Genomic DNA, 19,525 nt, shown 5'->3' on the forward strand with positions numbered 1-19,525 from the left:
GAAGGGGCGGCGGGGGAAGGAGCGGCGGGGAGCGGCGCAGGCGGCAGCATGAGGAGGAGAGGCAGCCGTGGGGGCAGCATGCGGTCGGTGGTGGGGTTCCTGTCCCAGCGGGGCTTGGAGGGGGACCCCCTGCTCACCCAAGACTTCCAGCGAAGACGCCTGCGGGGCTGCAGGAACCTCTACAAGAAGGACCTCCTGGGCCACTTCGGCTGTGTCAATGCCATTGAATTCTCCAACAATGGAGGCCAGTGGCTGGTCTCAGGTAAAGCGTACGCTCCTGTCCCTCGCCCCCTCCCGCCCCCTCCCCAGGAAGCATCTTCCTCCCCGGCCGCCTCCCCTGCGGCCCGGGGGAGGGGAGCCGCGGCAGCGCTGCTCAGAGCCGTTTCCCAAATCCACCAGTGCCCGGGAATGATGTTTTCTCAAGTAGGGATCTAAAATGGTTGACAGGTTTTAAATTCTACTATTATCGGGGGGGAGCCCTGGACAAAGTTTTTACGAGAGTGTTTCCCGGGCGCTGGGGGTGGGAGCTAGGGGTGCCCTTTTATTTGATGGCTCGTGTGTCTTTCCTCTTAAAAGAGGATTTTCTTATTTTGGGGGGACGACGACGGAGAAGAAGCAGCCTCGCGGCTCTCATTGTGGGCACCGGGTGACATTTGTCAGCGCCGTGCCCCCGGCCGGGGGTCAGCGATCGCTGCCGGGGGCGGGCGGCGGCCCCGAGTCTGCCGGGGGGGCTGCACTACCGCTCGGCATCGGGCGGGAACGGAATCGGTTCAGTCGAGGGACTGGTCACTTTGGGGCCACCTCCACCCCATCTTCTTTTGGGGGAGGGGAGTCGGGTTTTGTTTTGTTCCTCCTCCCTCCCCTTGCAGGGAGCGTTTGTGGAAGAAGGGGGGATATATTTGTGGTGATGGTTTTTGGCTTAAGGTCCCCTCTGTTGGCTGCCCAGGGCTGAGGGATCCGTAGGGGTGGGGGATGCTGTCAGGTAGGAAGGAGGCGAGGGCTTGACATCAGCTGCGACACCGAGGATGGGGAAAAGCTCTGCACCCCCAGCCAGGGAGGGGCTGCGGGGCTCGGCGGCCGACTGGCCGCCTTCCCCCACCCCAGCAGCGTTTGGCACAGGTGCCAGTTCCTGCTTCCCCGCCTCCGGGCTCCGAGGGGCGGCAGGGGAAGGAGGCAACTTGAGGCCGGGGCCTGGCCGGGCGCTGCAGGCCGCGGTCTCCTCGGGCGGCTCTTAGCGACAGGCCGGGGAATCGCGGGCCGATCCCGCCCGCGGCGCCCCGGGGGCTCGGGCGCTGAGGGGTCGCGACGCTCTTCTCTCGCCGAGCCCTGTGACCCCGCGCTCTTCTGCGAGGGGGCAGAGACCTTCGAGCGGCGGGGAGGGGGCTGCCGGCCCCGGAGGGACCGCTCGTATCGCGCCGCCCCGGGCAGGGCCGGGCCGCCGAGCGCGGTGTCCATTGCAGGCCGCGGTCGGGGGGCGTTGTGTCCCGGGCGCCCCTCGCCCCCGGGGAGAGCGGGCTGGAGAGAGCGGCCCCCCTAACGTTGCTCTCCCGCGGCTGGGGCTGCCGACAGGTCCCTCCTCAGGGGCCGGGCAGCAGCGGGAAAGGCCCGCTCCCCGTCGTGTAGGGCAGCTGCCCTCGGGGGGATAGCAGAGGTCCTTGGCAGCTTTGTGGAGAGTAGTCTCCGCTTGCCAGGGGTTGCTGACCTGCTTATTAACCGAGGGCCTCGGTTTTGCCTGTCCACCTTGTAAATAGCGACAAGGGCTACTTAAGGAATGTGATGGGGGCATGGCTGAGCGAACAGTTTAGTGTCTGGGCAGAGGTAAGCTGTATCACTCAATGGTATCTGTAATAACTTCAAAGACCATTCAATAAAAAGTTTTTGTGACTGGTTACTCTTAAAGCAAGGGCAGAATATAAACGCTGTATAAACATGGAGTGGAAGCTGATACACTGAAACCTTCCTAAATTTAACATTCTTACCTGAAGAAACTTATAAACATATGTCCAGTGATTTCTGAAGTAAGCATCCATGAAGGATCTTAGTGTTACTCTTAGGGATTCTTTTATCTCTATGCACATGAAACTTCTGAGATATGCATCCATTTAGCTTGTGAATATGTGTGTGTATACATACATATATATATATATATAAACATGAGTGTGTATTGGAAAGGAATGCTGATTCACCCATTCTAAAGTTCCTATTTGTACCAGTTGTCATACTGGTTTGTACTGGTCCTTCTCGAGTAGAAAGTAGAGCAATGTATTTTTACTTATAAAGTGCTATGGCGAACTCAAGTGTATCTATTTTTTTCTTTTTTATTTTCCACAATAAGTTATGGAAACACCACCAGTATTTTCTGTTCTTGCTCAGGAAGGCTTCAGGATATACTTTCGGTCTTGCCATGTCATCAGTGCACTTACCTATGTTGACATCCATTCTTTAGGCCGAAGTATGAACAGTCCAAGGCTGGAATGGACTTTTAAGAATTAATTTTGTCCAAACTCCCTGAATCAAGGTAGGTGCAGTAAAAAAAATGAAGGCAGAGTTCATATGTAGTGGATATCTAAAAAAGTGTATGCAAAAGGAAGACTTTCAAGCAACATCCATTTTTCAGTTTCCTAACTTTTCACAGAGCTTAAGAATGTTCAAAAAGGGTAAGATCTTCCTCCATATGTAGTATTTATATGCTACTAGAGTTCTACCCTCAAAAAAAAAAAAAATTACATGTGCTAGCAATGCACAAATTTGGGATAACCAAGAGCAAATTACCTTAAATTTGACCTTCTACTGATGCTCTGAGAATATGAAAAGTTCTACTTATGGTAACTTTCTTTTAAAAAGGTTTCATGTTAGCCATGACCATAATATCTAGAATGCTTTATGGGCCATAACAACAGCAGGCAGGTATTTTGTGCTTCAGACAGGAACAAGAAATTAAAAGTCCAAATATTAATGGATACTCTGTTAAATTTCACACCTTTATAAGACAGCTTCATTAAAATGATGCTCAAAGCACTCACTTTAAAGGTTATACTTGATCCTGAAGCTCTGAGAAATAGCAACAGCAGGAAGAGCAATGAGGAAGGGTAAAGGAAGGGTGTAAGTTGCCTCTACTCTAAATTCTTGTAGAAGAGTTGCTTCAAAAGACTTCCAAATACAGATAAAGCCTTAGAATTGGTGGCATGAGGGTCTCCCTTCGAAATAGCATACAGAAGTAAGGATGAGATGTTGGGTGCTTCCAGCTGCACTTACAGCAACTAGGAGAGTTAACAGGTAATAATTACTTCATGTTGGAGTGCATGAAAAGGGAGAGTGCAAGCAGTCTTTTCAGTTGCTCTGTCTTAAGTAATATGCATATTCTTAACCTAGAGAAGTCTGCTTTGGCTGATTGACTTGACAACTTAGACCTTGTTAGAGCTGTTTTAACTACAGCTGATACAGTGCATTCGTAGTGGCTATGCCAATGCAGTTGAAATACCAGCCTGCATCCAAGTTAGTGCTGTTCTTATCACCTGGCTGGAATGCTTTCCTTGGGTATGTGTCCCACTTTTTTTTCCTCTCTCTTTTTTTTTTTTTCCTTTTTTTTTTCTCTTTTTTTTTCCTTTTTAATGTGTCTTACAGAAACAAGTCTATAAGACTAATGATTACTCTTTCAGTAAACAATTCAAACTGCTTAAACAGGGTTTATATTACAGTTACAGATAATTTTCCTCTTAGGATTTTGGGAGAACTTCGGTGTAGACAAGCCTCAGCAGGCCCTCTGAAAGCATGTTTGAAACTTTTTGGGATCTTAGCTTCTTTAGATCTTCTATTAGAAATACAAGACAAATACATGTTTAATAGTATTTTTTTGTTGTTCTTAACAGTGTTTCAAAATAAAAAAGTTGAGGTCCACAGATTGAATTGGGGGCCAGTCTGAAGGTTCTTTCTGTACCTGTGTGAAACTCAACAGTGTCACTTTATAGAGGGGAAGAAGGGCAGAGATTAATGTTCTGGGACAGGGGTGCTAGAAGAAGGGACTGACAAAGACAAGAATTTGAAAAAATCAGAAGGAGGAGGTGCACACTCAGGAGAAGATGTAGTGTGACTGTTGCACTGTATTAGGAATGGCAGTAGTGACGACACAGACTCTCTAGTTTAGTTGCAGAAGAGAGAGCTTTTTATTCTTCCAGATCTTCTTTTATACAGTTCCGAGAAGGTCCGGAAAGATAAAACTCTCATTGGTCATGAAAACAACACGTCACCATCATTGGACAGTTGGGAACAACACCACTTGACCGTTTCTTGCAAGAAAACAACAAGGCAACAAACAACACCCTCAAAGGTTGTTTTCCTTCTCTAAGGACTGTTTGGATTCCTCCTTATGATTTCCCAGCCAGAGTGAGGAAGTTGTGTACTCAACTTTCCCACAGGCTCAAGCTAGTGCCTGAAGCCTAAAAATCTCTTATTCAACCATTGTCAGTTCCCACAGTGTGACAAGCAGAGAAAAACTACCTGTAGAATGACACAAGGGAAGAGGAAAGCTTAACATATAAAAAATGTCTAAGTGGGTTGAAATTGGTTAAAACATGCTTCTGGAAGGAGTTGAAAGATTTTATTGGGCAAAACGTGTCTTTGCAACACTTTATGTACTAGATAGTGTTTTTTTCTTGTAACAGTTTGAGGAACACGTGACTGTCCGTGCATGGAAATTAAAATCGCTATGCAATAGTATGCAGCTACCTCTTCCCTCACATTTGCCAAGCATCTACTGCAATTCGGCTTCTTAAAACTCAGCTTTACTTGGTCTGTGTAATAGTCTTTCTCCCATCCTTAGGTTTGGTGGATATGGTTCCCTCTTTGTTTATCTGACTGTCATTTTTCATGCCTGCTATCTTTTACAAACACGAGTATCTTTATCAGAACCTCCCACTTTTTTTTTTGCGTACTTTAAGCTGCATTTTCAAGATAACTTCTGGGAAGTACTGTAATCAGAGACTTACTTAATCCATGCCAGTGTTCTTTTTCTCATGGCTTTTTCTTCCCCTCCTACCAGATAATGCAAAAGCTAATAGCTGCTCTATGATCCTCAATTTGTGAGGGTGCTAGAAAGTATTGGAAATACATCTGTCATTTAGCTTTTACATAAATCTGAAGAAACATGAACCTAAAACAGGGGAATGAGGTGACTTTGGCAAATGTCTAATCTATTCTGAATAAGGGGACTGTGTATCAAGTATGTTTTAAGGAGGGATGGTCTGATCTTAGTCTGTATCAAGCAGCGTACTGTGTGAGGAAGGGTATTAGGTTCAGTTACTACATCATGTTTTAATTAATGTCTGAGAAATGATAAAACTTTTCAGGAAAGATAGAATCAGGCAGCAGTAATTTCAGGGGATAGAAGTTGAAGTTCAAGTTAATTAAGATACATTATTTGAGGAAAAAAAGTCACGTGTTTTGAGAGGTTCAAGTGCAGTGTGCAGCATGTGAATAAAAATGGTCAACTCTACAAATACACCGTGGAGAGTCACTCATAGTCATGTAGAAAAGGATCCAAATGCATAAATATCACAACATAAATATGATCAGAGATGACAAAGCATGCGAAGTAAACATGCTGTGATGCTGTTGGGGGCCTCAAATGGAGTGCTGGGCTCGGTTTTGGGCACTGTACTTTGAGTAAGATGTACCCAAACTGAGAAAATGTAGAAGAGGGAGGGCATGAAGAATGATCAGAGGCCTAGAAGAGCAAAATAGTGAAAGAAAGGGGTCCATTTAGTCTACAGAAAGAACAGCTGAGTAGAAATGCAAGTCCTGAGTTGCATAAAGGTGTTTTTAATTATTACTATTATGTGAAGTTGTAAACTTTTTTTGTCTGCTGGGAATAGGACAAAGAAATGGTCTCAAATTACAGGACAAAAGATTTTAGGGTGCTGTTTGATCTTGCATTTTCCCTTTATCCTGTAACTCATTCACTTATTCTCCTTTTCATTGTTTGCACTGTGGTAGTTTTGTAATTTCAAGTCTGAAACTGGTATGATGGAAGCATCTGATCGGGGACAGAATACGTAGGGAGAGGTTTTGTCTCTCAGTTGATTTTTTTTGTCAGGTCAACTTCTTTAACTTATCCTGTGCCTGAATGGCCACTGAATCCAATGGAAGGGAAAGTAGCAGGAGCACATGGCAAGGGGGAGTGGGATTATATGTAATGTCAAACTGCACCCTCAGGCTTGATATAATAGGGTAATCTGCCTAACGGCAAGGATAATGAACAACTGAAATAGGCTGCCTAAGGAGTGTATCTACTTCAGCAGTGTTTTTTTAAGAGCAAACTAGAGACTTATCTTCCAGGAATAATTCTGACAGAGCCTGGCCTTTTGCCTTTGTCCAAGGCCAACAAAGTGATCAACTTCTTGAAAAATCATCCAATCCTGCTTCCTGTGATTCATGCAACTTCTGAAGTAGATACAAGAAAGAGGACTAATTTTTCATGTTATAATTTTGAAGTATTGCCCACTTGCCATGTAGGTTCTTTAGCAAATGGACTTGGTATATGGGAGATGAAGGGGAGTAGTGGTCTTGAGCTTTGTCCACAACCAGCAAAGTTAATGCACGTTGAAACTGCAGTTTTTCAGTACTGACTGGTATGATTTTGAAGTGCTTTTGTTAGTACACAGGAGCTCAAGTGTGTTTCATGAGCTATGCAGGTACTGTTTGGACTAGATTTACTTTTGGCAAGGGTATGTTCTGGCCCCCTTCAAACTATTTGAGGTCTAAAATGAATATATTTCTCTTCCTGCATCTCTTTGGTTTTGAATGTTCCCACAGGTCTGACCCTGCTCCTGTAATGAGCACTGAAGTACTTGACTAATTAAATCTTTTAAAATGTGGTTTCTTTCTGAAAAATAACGGTAGAATGGCATTGTGTAGTTCTTAGCTGGGTCACACAAACTTTTACTTTTCAAATTGTCAGTCATACAGCCCTAAACAGAATCTGCAAAATAAGATGAAAGTGAAGCTATTTCCTCATTGTAGATGGTGAGCATACTGTTTCTGACGCCATGGAATGAAAAATTATGAATTCCCTGTGGATCTTCAGTTTCCAGTAAATCCACATGTGGAGCCTTGCTGACTAACATTTTTGCATATGAAGCCATGTATCCAGGTTTTCCAGATATGATAAACCTGTTGCTGTTGGTATATGTTCTATATTATTTTAAGAACGTGGCTTCTGTTACGGTTGTAGAATTGATGTACGTGCACAGTAAATTCCCCATGAATTGAAAGCATTTTAATTAATCTGCATTTGCAGATCTACTGCACAGAACAAATGTTACAGACCTGAAGTTTCCTATAATTTTCAGACTTGTAACTTATGTTGCATAATGTGTATGTGTTTGATGAATCATTGTTCCTTTCTACAGAGCATAAAAACTATATATTCACATTTTCTTTACTTTCTCCCTGGACACCTGCCCATACATGTGCACCTCCCTCCTATGATAAGAGTTAGGTTTGGGTAACAGAGATTGCATTTGCTGGTTTCAGTCACTTAAGACTTGCCTTTTCTTGGGTATTATTTGCCTGTGACTTAACACTGCTTGTCCTCTTGTGTGAGGATGTAGGGATTGCTGAAGTGTCTTGTTTGCCACAAATCCTCTGTGGTCCAACACACTGAGTAACTTTTTCTTTCTGGTGGAACTGGCCTTAAGTCAGAAGTATTTCTAGAATAGTCAAATTGGAATTAGAGGGGAATACATTTTCAATGCCATTAATGTTATTATTTCATTAAACTTTTATGTCTCAGTGAGATATGAGCGGTATAAAACTGTGAACAGGTGTAGAAGTTCTCAATGACAAGAATGTACAAGAGAATACATAGGTGGAGGAGGGACAGCACTGCATGAGTGTGGGGAGCATTTAAAAGCTCCTAAGGTATGGAATGTGCCACCACCAATGTTTTATGGAGAGCTAAGTGTCTGGGAAGAGGGAGATATTTGTATTGAACAGGAAAAGTAGTTTCCAAGGCAAACAGACGCTAAGGTATAGGAACTTATAAAAGAGAAGCTAGTGGCAACTTTTCATGCTATTAAACACTTTTCTGCACGGGTTGCAAATTATCCTACCCCTACCATACTGTATGTGTGCTGGGAACCACAGTAATGTGTGTTTCATATGGATATCTTAATTTTTTTGTATCTGGACAGTGGTTGGTGGAAATGATTATGAGTTCAGTGTTAAAATGAGACACCTAGATGGCTGTGCTGTTAGGTAGAAGGATGTGTAGACTTTCTGCAGTGGTTTTGCAAATTAGTTTGCTATGGTAACAAACAACAATATGGTACTATGTTTTGCCCTGAAATGTCTTTTATGAAAGGTAATAAATGAATTCTGATAGAAGCACTGTTGGCATTCACCTGTTTTAAATGTTGATTTAATTGTTTTTCAGGTTGTGATAACAATGGCATGATGGTTGGCAGCTTTGGGAAGTAGTCACCTTCAGTGATAGTTACTTCTTAATCTTAACTTGAATAACATGGTCATACATTTCAACACTCGTGTATTTCTATGTCTCCTTATTACAAGCTTATCTGCTATCACTAGAGTGCAAATACAACTTTCTTTCCTATTTCTAAACAGAAAGGAGTATAAGCTTCCATCAGATCAGTCGACCATAAATAACTGTGAGATTTTGGATCCATCAAATTTGACTCGTTCTCATAGCTATCAAATGCATCACAAACCTTTGTATCATGTGCTCTTGTTTGATATGTGAAGTACAAAATCAGGAGGAGGAATACACAATTTCATGGAGCATGGGTAATCATAACATGCTGCTGTACTGTCTATCAAAGTGTCTAAAATCTGTTAGGAGACTCAAAGGCTGAGAGACTTTTTACTTGTAGGATGTTTGACATAACTCAGTTCCATGGGAAAATTTCTTAATAGCAACATATGATGTAAAAAGTTCTAATAAATCTGATTAACAGTAGTAATGAAATCTATTGATGCATTTACCTTTTTTGTAAGTAAACAGCAGGCCAAGTAATTTTGGTTTCTTTTTTTCTTCTTGATGCCTTTGTCCTCTGGATAGCAGCTCAAAAGGCTCTGAGTTTAGGCTTTTGACTGTGCAAAGAATCAGTAAAATGTTTTAACTCTAATCAGCATGTTTCTGGTGTCACTTTTCATTTGTGATGCCATTCTCTTTCATTTGTTATTAAAGACAGATACCAAAAATCTTTTGAGTCTGACTTGAGGAAACCTTATTCAGATTTTACAGGCATTCAAAATTGCTGCTGAAAATGCTGACCAATACAAAAGTATCTTGATTTTTTTTCTTTTCCTAATAAATAATAACTTAAGGCAGTTGAAGCACAAACAGTCTAATATTTATTTTATGTATAACTGTTTGCCAGAGAGAGAAGGAGGCACTTAAATATATTTATGTAGAGAGCTCAAAACTGAGAACTGCATGTAGGTAAGCAGTTAGGAGTACAGCAAGATGTAAAGCAAGAGAGTTGAACTTCCTTTCTCCAGGTACTCTCTTTGTCAGGACTTTACCCCAGAAATACCCATCTTAACCTTTACAGGTCTAGAAGCCTGGCATAACTGTACATGCTGAAGAGTTCTGAATGCTTTAGTAAAATTTTTTTATCTTTTATCAGTCTTGAGCCAGCCTATGCTATGAAGGCTTTGCAAACACTGCTAGAGGATATATAGTTGTCAGTGAAAGGAGGAAAAAGTTAGTGTTTTATGATTAACATAAGCAATGCTGACAACAAGGAGTTGGCGTAGAAGCATTTTGCCAACATGCGTATGTGAATTGGCATGTAATTCCTCTACAGCTTGCCATGGAATTTTACATAGCAGTAAATTTCTGAGTTTCCAGGTTGCTATAGGTTGTCACTATGTGTTGGCAGAATGGCAGCTGTTTAATTCAAACTTTTCCTGCTGATTGCTCTGTTTTCATTAATTTTAATTGAATACCTGACTGCATGACATCTTAATGTAAATGTGTGTCTATATATCCAAAAAGGCATACATTTTTTATGCTAATTAAGGTTTTAGCAACTTCTTATGAATAGCTGCAGAATTAAATAATTTGTCTGTAATCAGTTTACACATGGCTCAGGCAGTAATGCACATTTCCTTTATTTCTTCTAGGAGGGGATGACCGCCGAGTCTTGCTTTGGCATATGGAAGAAGCCATCCACTCAAGAGTCAAACCAGTTCAGCTGAAAGGGGAGCATCACTCTAACATCTTCTGCCTAGCTTTCAACAGTGGTAATACAAAAGTGTTTTCTGGAGGTAAGGAAGGAAGAGCACCCTGATTTCACATGAATATGTATTGTGAATGCCTTGGAGTAGAAACCATGAGTGATACCCTGCCCCATATGAGGCCTGGAAGGTGTTCTTAATCAGAAATTTGAATTTTTTTGGGAACAGGTTGTGCTAGACTTTAGCTAGCACAACATTTTCAATTTTGTCATGCCTTTTTCCAAACTCTGGTGTAAACTCATGATGTCTTGAACCATTGTGAGAATCCTGGGTCCAGTCTGCCTCTACTTGTGCGAAAGACTGTGGAAAACACTGTCTTTGTTATTCCTTCTTAGCTGTACTAAGAGCAGTCTCTGCATTCTCTGTCGCTCACGCCTGATGCTTGAAAGTCTTTTATGCTACTGTCTGATTTCAATGTACCCTTAGATGGCTCATGAAGGACTATTGCCATCTATTGGTGGATCATATTTTCTTAGACCCTATTTCAGTTCTTACTAAGCCTCTGCCTTTGAACTGTTGGCACATTGGGTTCTGATAACCCTTGATGCTCTCATCTCTTTTTAATAGAAATCTACTTTTTATTAGAAAATTTAATTCGGTCTTAAAACTAAGGTAAGGAAAGTGGACCCAGACTTGTTCTGGAGTAATAGTTTCTGTAATTTAGATCTATTTCACCACTTGATTTTTTAATGTGTTGAGATAGGGAGGAAAATTGAATTGAGAAGAAAAAGGTACATGAGTGTCAATGCAGTCAAGTGCCATTTTCTGCTGTACTTCATTTTCTGCTGTACTTCATTTCCACTATCTGACATGGTCACAGAATGGATGAGAATTTGTATCTTTCATTAGTATGTCCATTAGTATACAGCTAGACTTACTTTAGGGTACTATGAGACTATTCGGTCAAAGCCCTTCATCACCTTGTTGAGCCAAGATTTGTGAACTGTAAATCAGTGGTTGTAAATAGAGGTTGATTCTGAGTGCATGTGAATGGTGGAAGCTTCTCATCCTTCAGTATTGTGTTAAAATTGTAATGTCCCTAAGAAAGAAAGACATGACAGAGCTTAAGCTGGTGTCAGATTTCAAGGATGAAATGATTCCAGTTCTCAGGTGGAATAAACCCCTAGACTGTCAAATAGTGATGCTTATCTTCTTATTCTAGGGAGTGCTGTTTGTTTTATGACAACAGTAGCGATACACGCTCTCTTCAAATTAATATATCTGCACAACTGATTCCAGTGGAATTTTGGGCTGGAGTCTCTTTTACTTTAGTTTGAATTCAGACAAATGGAACCTTACATGAATAGTCAAGGAATAAATTGTGCCAAATCTCACTTGACCAGCTGGAATGGTATTTTCTCATGTCCAACTCAGTCCTCTATCCGTTGGTCTGCTGTCAGAGACTGCTGTTTTCACAGTAAAGGCAGAAGAGTGGCTTGATTCTACCTCGTTATTGAAGTTAACACCTGTAGATAAAGATTTATATAATTGATGGTGGATTTTTGCTGTGATGCCAGGTTAGATGAGCTGTGACAGCCAATGCACAGAGAAACTGGCCGTTCTCATATCTTTTTCCTCCTCCAGTTTTCATAAAAACACTGTGCTTCTGCTAGAAATTATTTCCATTGGAGGTGTCAGGAAGTCTTTCAGCTGCTCCATCAAGATTCAGTGAGCTCATCTGCAAGGGCTGAGTCTGACTCTTGGATCCCTTGTAAAGAGTCATTTTGCTGCATGGCCTAGATGTACCATCTGTTTTATCTCTGTTGGTAAAATGGGGCTAGCTATATTTATCCACTCAATGATGTTCTGGGAGATTCTTAAAAAGTCTGAAAGAATTGTGGGTTCTAAGATCTAGTGGTTTTCACACAGACACCCACACCCGCACCTGAGATTGGAGTTGTATTTAAATCATGCAAGTTGGAATACTTAAAAAAACTCCAAAACTAAAAATTAGAATATATAAACTAGCACAAGTCACACAGAACTCAATTTATTCTGTAAATAAATGTCTGCCAATGACTAATGGCTTAGGATCTGATGACCTTTCTCTAAAGCAACTCTTGATAATAGAGGAGAAGGGATTTTCCACTTCAGTACAAATTGGATTGCATCCAAGGAATTTCAGCTCTCTTTGCTTTGAAGGAGCAAGCACCCCATGTAGCCATTACAAGAATGGAAGGCAGGAACTGAGTGGACAATGTTTTGCATGTCATCTTTGGGGGAGAAACTGTCCCAAAGAAGTTCCCATCTCTGAAGAATATTTTGGCCCTTCTTTGTCCACGCACACTGAGAGTAGAGCAGCATTTGAAATGCAAGATCCCTTCCTAGTAAACTGCGTGGACATTTTTTTTACTTGCACTTAATGTTAGGTATATGAAAAGCTGAAATAAACCTACAGGAAATTGAATTTGGTTATTTTAGCACTTACACAACAGATAGGGGGTTTAGGCCACCTTAACTGTGCTCCTCTGTATGTGCTCTGCAGTATTTCACCCTTACAAGTATAACTGAAGGGAATGGCAGATTTTTCCTGTCTTTCTGATTGTTGTAACTGCAGTTATCAAAACAAGAGAGATTATAAATGACACAGTTGTGTACACAATTATGACTCAGTCTCAATGAAGAATGAACTCTCCAGTGTTAAAGTAAAAACACTCTGAGTGGGAACCCCCCTGGGCTGAGCAGCAGTGACGTTTTCTGCAGGGATGAATCCTTACCAGAAGCATCTAGTTTGTGGTTAGATTTTTGTCACCACTTTCTCCTCCCACATACAGATCAGAGGAAAACAGTCGTTATTTCACTCTCCTTTCATTCTTTCTTTCTCATTTTGGAGCTTGTGATGGAAGGGAATGTAATCCCATGATGACTGGATGCCTGAAACCAGGCAACTGGAATGATTCTTTTGTTCATACTAGATGGAGATTGATGAGCCAGGAGTGTCTGCTGGAGGAAATTTTGTCATTGGAGAAACTAGGCTGCGTTTTTCACTGGTAAAATACATAGGCACTAGAGTAGTTTTACTAGGGATAAACAGTGTGTAATAACATATAATGGGCAGTTCCAAATACAGTTAATAACCGAAGGACAATTACACTTAAATGACTTGTTTATTGTACCATGGAAAAGATGAGCTACTGCAGTAATCTAAGGCTGGCATGATTCTACTAGGAGCCTGGGCAAAGAGCAAATGGTTGTAGAAAATCTCATACCTCACTAGTCAAAGAGAAACTTTCTCATATTTCTCTGTTGAGACAGAATACAAGTGAAATATGTATGGGATAAATGAAAACTGAGTCAACTGAACATTTAAGAATCATAACGTGAAATCTTGCTCTTTCTGAACCTCTGTCTTTAGTGTGCATTAGGAAAGCTTCACAACTCTACATCACAATTACAAAGATATACAAAGCATAAAAATATGACTTTGCAGGTTTTCTGGTTTTGGGTTGTTTGGGTTTTTTCTGAATTAAATATAGAAGTCTGTGTGTCCTTAAATATTTCTAAAGAAGAGGTGCCAAATTTAGGTAATAAAATATTCAGCACAGAGACTGAAAAAATAATCTGTTGTTATAGCATGAAGAACTCTGCATGAACTAACTGGAATTACTTGGTGACTGTGACCCTCTTAGCCTGCACACATGTGGTTAGTTTCCATTGTATTCAATTGGTGTGATCAAAGAAAAGTGACATTATTGGTTACTTGGTTTGGTTTTGGTTAATACAGAAAAAAGTACATTGGCTGTCACATTTGTACCTTCTCAATGGTTGCAGAACCCTGAATGCTGACAGTTAGCTGGCAGCATTTGATCAGGGAGCCACCTGTGTCTCATTTAAGACATTTCTTTGCACCTTCTGCCATCTTCTTATGGAGCATCCTTTGACCAGGAAGAAAGATGGATCTTTCTTTAAAAGTGTTCTGCTGCTTCATGTAATAGTCTTTATTGCAAATCTCCCCAAACTTAAGCTCAAACTGGACAAAGAATGATTAATAGCATATTTAAATACAATTATTTGTTGAGCAGTAGCAGATGAAACAGGTTGGCTCATTTGGTGATATCACATGGAACCTTTCATGTAACTGAGCAGAGGGTAACCATGTAGCAACTGAGCTGGTCTTCTCTGTTTTAATATTGGTTTTGAAATTGTAAATTTATTTTTTTAAAGGTGGTTTGGGTTTTTTTCACTATAATGCTTTGTAATTGCTAGAACATTTAATTTAATTGCTTGTATTTCTCTTTTCAGGCAATGATGAGCAAGTTATACTCCATGATGTCGAAAGGTAAATACACAGTTTGTGTTTCCACTGCTTCAAGAACTCCTTTAATGCCAACTCACTGGAGACATTTTCTGTTTTAAGTCAATAGTTTAGGAAAAGAACAGTGTCTCAATACTGATTATCTAAGTTCTTAACTGGAATGAAGTATTCCCCGTCACTCCATTTTCTCTTTCTGCACTTGGGTTCTCTATTATTTTGACCGCAGGAAAGAGAATGGTAATTAAATATATATATACTCTCCTGCAGACAGTGTAGTAGGTTCTGAGTAGATTATTCTGGCACATAAACAACTCTTGGCACACAGACTTCTTGTTTTTCAACAGACTCACCTAACGTGTGTTTAAGATGGCTAGTGCTTGGCCTACCTAACTTCCTGTTAAAACTTTGGAAGCAGCTGCCTGATTCTCCACACTAACATGATGAATTTTGGTTTTGATACTTACTTTCTATCAAAACTACAAAACAGTTGGGGATTAGGCTTTGTTGTGCTGCATCAAGATTAGGCAGTTAAAGTATAATTAGTACTGTAGTGGTAATATATTGAATTGGACTTCTCTAGACATCATGTCTATTGACCTTACTGCTTTTGAAGTAAAAAAAAATATTCACATTTCTGTACTAATAACTTCCACAAATTTAAGCATTGACCATTAATTTAACATGAACTCAAGAAAAAGCAAGAAGAGATATATGTAAGAACAGAGAAATATAAAACCTTACATTTCTTTGAGTTTCCTGAATAGCATCATATGGACGTATTTCTTGATGTGTTTGTCCAAAGCCTTTTGCATTGAATCATTCAGTGTATCTCAGCCTTCCATCATACCTTATGTCTGCTTCTTGCATAAAACTTATATGCAGGCTGGGAAAACGTAACTTTGTCTTCTGTTCTGATGGTTTCTCAGGAGTATCGTGTTGTTTAGTGCTTGTGGGTTTTTGTTTTGTTTTTAACATTTTAGGCCTTTTGGGAGGGGTGTTTTGTTTGGGTTTTTTTGGGGGGGGGTGTGTCTTTGGTTTTGGAGGACTTTTTTTTGCTTGGTGTTCTGTTTTTCTTGTTTTAATTTAATGTGGAAATGTCAGTTTTAGGTGCTGGTGTTTATTGTGTTGTGACTTTAAGATTCTACAAGATCTTTGTGATTTTAACTTTTCTATATAACACATTTTTTCCTCCTGTATCTTGTTTAGATGTTTTGGCAGGTCTTTTTGATATGTGCATATTTTTAATGTGCTTTTGTTATCAGGTTTTTATTTTTTTAGGTATGCTAAGTCCATGTTGTAATCCATACAGAATTCCTTCCTCTAAGGCTATTTTGTATGATCTTCTAAAAGAAACCTTAGTAGACTGAATTCTGATTGATTTCTATGGAAAATTAATTGCTTTTTAATGATAACACTTGGTCTATCAACTGCTTTTTTGTAACTGTAAATGGCTTTTTCTGTTACTGCCTTTTTTTCCCCCTTTTTTATTAATGATTCCTGAGACAGAGTTAGTAGATGTGCCACCAAGACATCAATTGCCATGAGAGCAAAATGCTGATTTTATGTGAGATCTTTTTGGTACAGCTTCCATGAGATGAGATATAGGGATCATATATAAAGTTTATTCCCTAAAGAAATGAAAGGGCTTTTAAATAGAAATTAAGCAGTCCCGGGATCTTCTTATTTAGCAATTCAGTTTTTGACCTCTCCATACCACTATTCCAGCTTTTTAGATTGTTTAAAACATTGGGAAAAAATAGAGAATGTGCTTTTTCTTTTTATATAGTTATGAAACAGCTGAAATCCAGATACGCTTTTGGGGAAATTATTTTTATTTTGTTGTTTTATTACTGCTTTTTTACATGGAAAAATACAGGTTTGGTCTATCCTGAAAAACCAAGAAAACTTATTGAAAAAGCCATCTGGAAAGCTCTTATGTGTGCTTCAACTGAACTTTTGGACAAAACAGAGAGCTGTATTGAAGAATGAACTTTTGTCTTGTTTTCCTTTTTACACTAAGTAGTAAAAATTGACTCCAGAGGTTCCAAGGCTTGTTTCGCTTTCCCATTACATCCTCCCAAACTCAAATCTAATACATCATGTGTTCCATAGCACCTTGCAGTATCTGATATTTTTGATGTTTGGGTTTTAGTTCAAGAGATTTTTTTTCCTCATAGCATGAAGTCACTGTACTTTGTTTTTTACTTGTTGTTTGTTTTTTACTCTAATTAAACACCAGGGCCTTCTTATGAAATTACAGAAACTTTGTCACAAAGTATTACTAAGTATATAAAGCAGTAAATACTTTGCTTTATAAAAAAACAGCAAAAGAATGGAGAATGATAATGTTGTCTCTCTTTTCCAGCACTGAGACCTTGGATGTGTTTGCCCATGACGATGCAGTGTACGGCCTTTCAGTGAGCCCAGTAAATGACAACATCTTTGCTAGTTCATCAGATGATGGCCGCGTTCTTATCTGGGATATCCGAGAGTCTTCCCATGGAGGTAAGAGCTCTAGAAGGAAAATATAATTGAGTTAGGAAGGATTCATGCAAGGCAAGGGAGAGAAAAGTTATGTTTATCTAGGGCAGTCGAGACAGTGAGCTTGGAGAGGGGTGAAAGTGAGGCATAATTACTTTGGCCATGATTGGCAAGCCCTGGTCTTTACATTTCTGTTACTGTTTTAAATGACTACTTAAAATTTTTATTAAAGATGGTATTGAGCTGTTCCCTTCAGAAACATGTTCAGACTCCAGTGTATAAGAGCTACAATTGTGAATGAGCATAAGGAACAATAGAAAAGTAATCCCCCTACTTTTCATTAAAATGATTTAGTGCCTCATTAGTTTAGCTCCTGTAATCTCTCTTCGACTGGCTGAAAGGCAACTTTTGATATCTTACAAGAAAACCATGGTGCCAATCTATTTATAATAAAGATATGAAGGAAAGCACCAGTAATTAGTGACAGTGATTTGACTAAGGAAATATATACAGATTTAAATTAAACCCCAGCTCCTTTGTTTGGCAATCTGATGTTCGTCTCTCCACTCAGCTGATGCAGGCCTTTACTTCTCAGTGGGGACTACCATTTTAATAACACAGCCTTTTATGACCCAGCAGGATTCTGATTTGATGATGCAAACATAGAAGGTCAGTTTTGGTGTTAAACCTTATTTGGAGCAGCTGGCAAACCAACAGCAATTTCTAAAATCATTGGGCAGACTAGCAGAATAAAAGTTGGCTTCTTTTCTTCTTTTTACTTTTGACTCTTATGGCAATGAATAGCACCATGGAGCTTCATCTGTGCTCAGAGACTTTTGTTTTCATCACTGCTAAAGAAATACTAAAAAGCAAAATCCCTGATGAAAAAACTTGTAATAGAGCATGAGAGGAGGGTACAGACAAGACAAGTAAATGTTAATTCTGTCTCATTTGCTTGATAGGCAGTCATTTCATAACATATTGGGAATTTGAGAAGGTTGCTTAACATGCTTAACCATGTTTTATATGTGGTAATGAGGGAAATGAGGAAAGAAATGGCATAACTCTGGAGGTGCCTGTGGGGCTATGGATGCTGCACTTGGTGGCTCAGATAGGGAGCGCATAAATATATGTATGTATATATGTATATATATATGTATATATATATGAGCACAACAACTGTCTCCCATGTGTGTGAGTGACACAGGAGTTGCACCAAAGCAAACAGTGATGGGAAAGTCTGGCCAAGTCCCTGGCTCAAAATAGGGATTGATTCTGGTTTTTTGATTGAAAGAGTGGCAGCATGCCACAAAAGATACAAACAAGGAAGAAAATTAGACTCTGCCTGAAGCTTTAAAGCTCACAGGAACAGAGAGAAGGTAACAGAGTCAAGGCTTTTCCCCACTCTTCATAGAGACAGTATTTTGATGGAATATATCAGGCAGAGTAGCAGTCCAAGCACAATTTTATGAGAGGGAGAGTCTGAATGAGCATGTTTTCTACTCGGTGTGTGAACAGCAAGAGCTAACTATTAACATTGGTTTTTTATGCAGAGGAACACCCTTCTTGTCTACTTGTACAACACTTAAGAGGTGGTAGGCTTCTTTTCCCCAGGGTTAGCAGCTTGCTTTGAGCTGAGTTTCATACAAACTTATTTCACTTCTTATAATATTATTCTTCCCGGGAAGCAATTGCTGCTACATTTATGGTTTGAGTAATCAACAATAGCTGTGGAAGCTCTCAGGCATATGTTATTAGGAAGTTTTCAGAAGCCCCTCTATGTACAATCCTTATCAGATGAGCATTTGGTCATGAACCTTAAGAAGATCCAAGTATTTGATCTTTTAATAGCTAGTTTTAAATTCTGATAACCTTCCATAAGGAAAATGGTGTCTTGAAATTCAGTATGTGTCCTTTTCCATATTTAGACAGAATTAATGTACACGTGGGTGGATTTTAGAACTTCAGGTTTTATATTACTTTGAATGTGTCAGCTTGAGAAGTGGTTTGAACATGTCTCCGTATCTTCAGATCTTGTTAGGCTGTTTCCATATTCAGCTGCCAAACTCCTTGCATCAAACAGTTGAATGCATTGTTTGTTCTTATGTCTGAAATTTCAACTTTTTCAACAGAGCCCTTCTGCTTGGCACACTACCCATCAGCCTTTCACAGTGTGATGTTTAATCCAGTAGAACCCAGATTACTGGCTACCGCCAACTCTAAGGAAGGTGTGGGACTCTGGGATATTCGTAAACCTCAGAGGTATGATCTGGCTGTCCTTGTTTTGTGCTTTGTTATTTCTTTCCCTTGGGAGGTGATGGCATGCTGGGTTTTTTTTTCTTATTTTTTTTTAAATTTAAGTCCGTGTATATGGTAGTAAGAAAAGATGCAGAACAAAGTTAACAGCAATGTTGGTAATCGATTATTTTGCATAATTAATATTATTCTTCATACTTAGGATCTAATTTGGTTTAAAATAGGGCTAGATCTTCAGTGTTAAGGTAAGTGACTTTTTTCCAAGCCTGCCTG

The 19,525-nt window shown here is 40.0% G+C and overlaps 1 protein-coding gene across 1 annotated transcript in view; it reads left to right on the top strand.

Annotated features, from left to right (window-relative positions):
* The first annotated feature begins 13 nt into the window (after positions 1-13).
* The window catches only part of DCAF5 (DDB1 and CUL4 associated factor 5), a 68,703-nt gene continuing 49,191 nt past the window's right edge, over positions 14-19,525 (top strand). The window contains exons 1-5 of the mRNA XM_058846135.1: positions 14-262; positions 10,147-10,290; positions 14,503-14,539; positions 16,881-17,020; positions 19,129-19,258. Coding sequence (XP_058702118.1) covers positions 49-262; positions 10,147-10,290; positions 14,503-14,539; positions 16,881-17,020; positions 19,129-19,258 — 665 coding nt within the window. The 5' untranslated portion in view covers positions 14-48. The remainder of the gene's footprint in view (positions 263-10,146; positions 10,291-14,502; positions 14,540-16,880; positions 17,021-19,128; positions 19,259-19,525) is intronic.

This window comes from Poecile atricapillus, chromosome 1 (assembly GCF_030490865.1).
Source record: "Poecile atricapillus isolate bPoeAtr1 chromosome 1, bPoeAtr1.hap1, whole genome shotgun sequence".
Taxonomy (NCBI): domain Eukaryota; kingdom Metazoa; phylum Chordata; class Aves; order Passeriformes; family Paridae; genus Poecile; species Poecile atricapillus.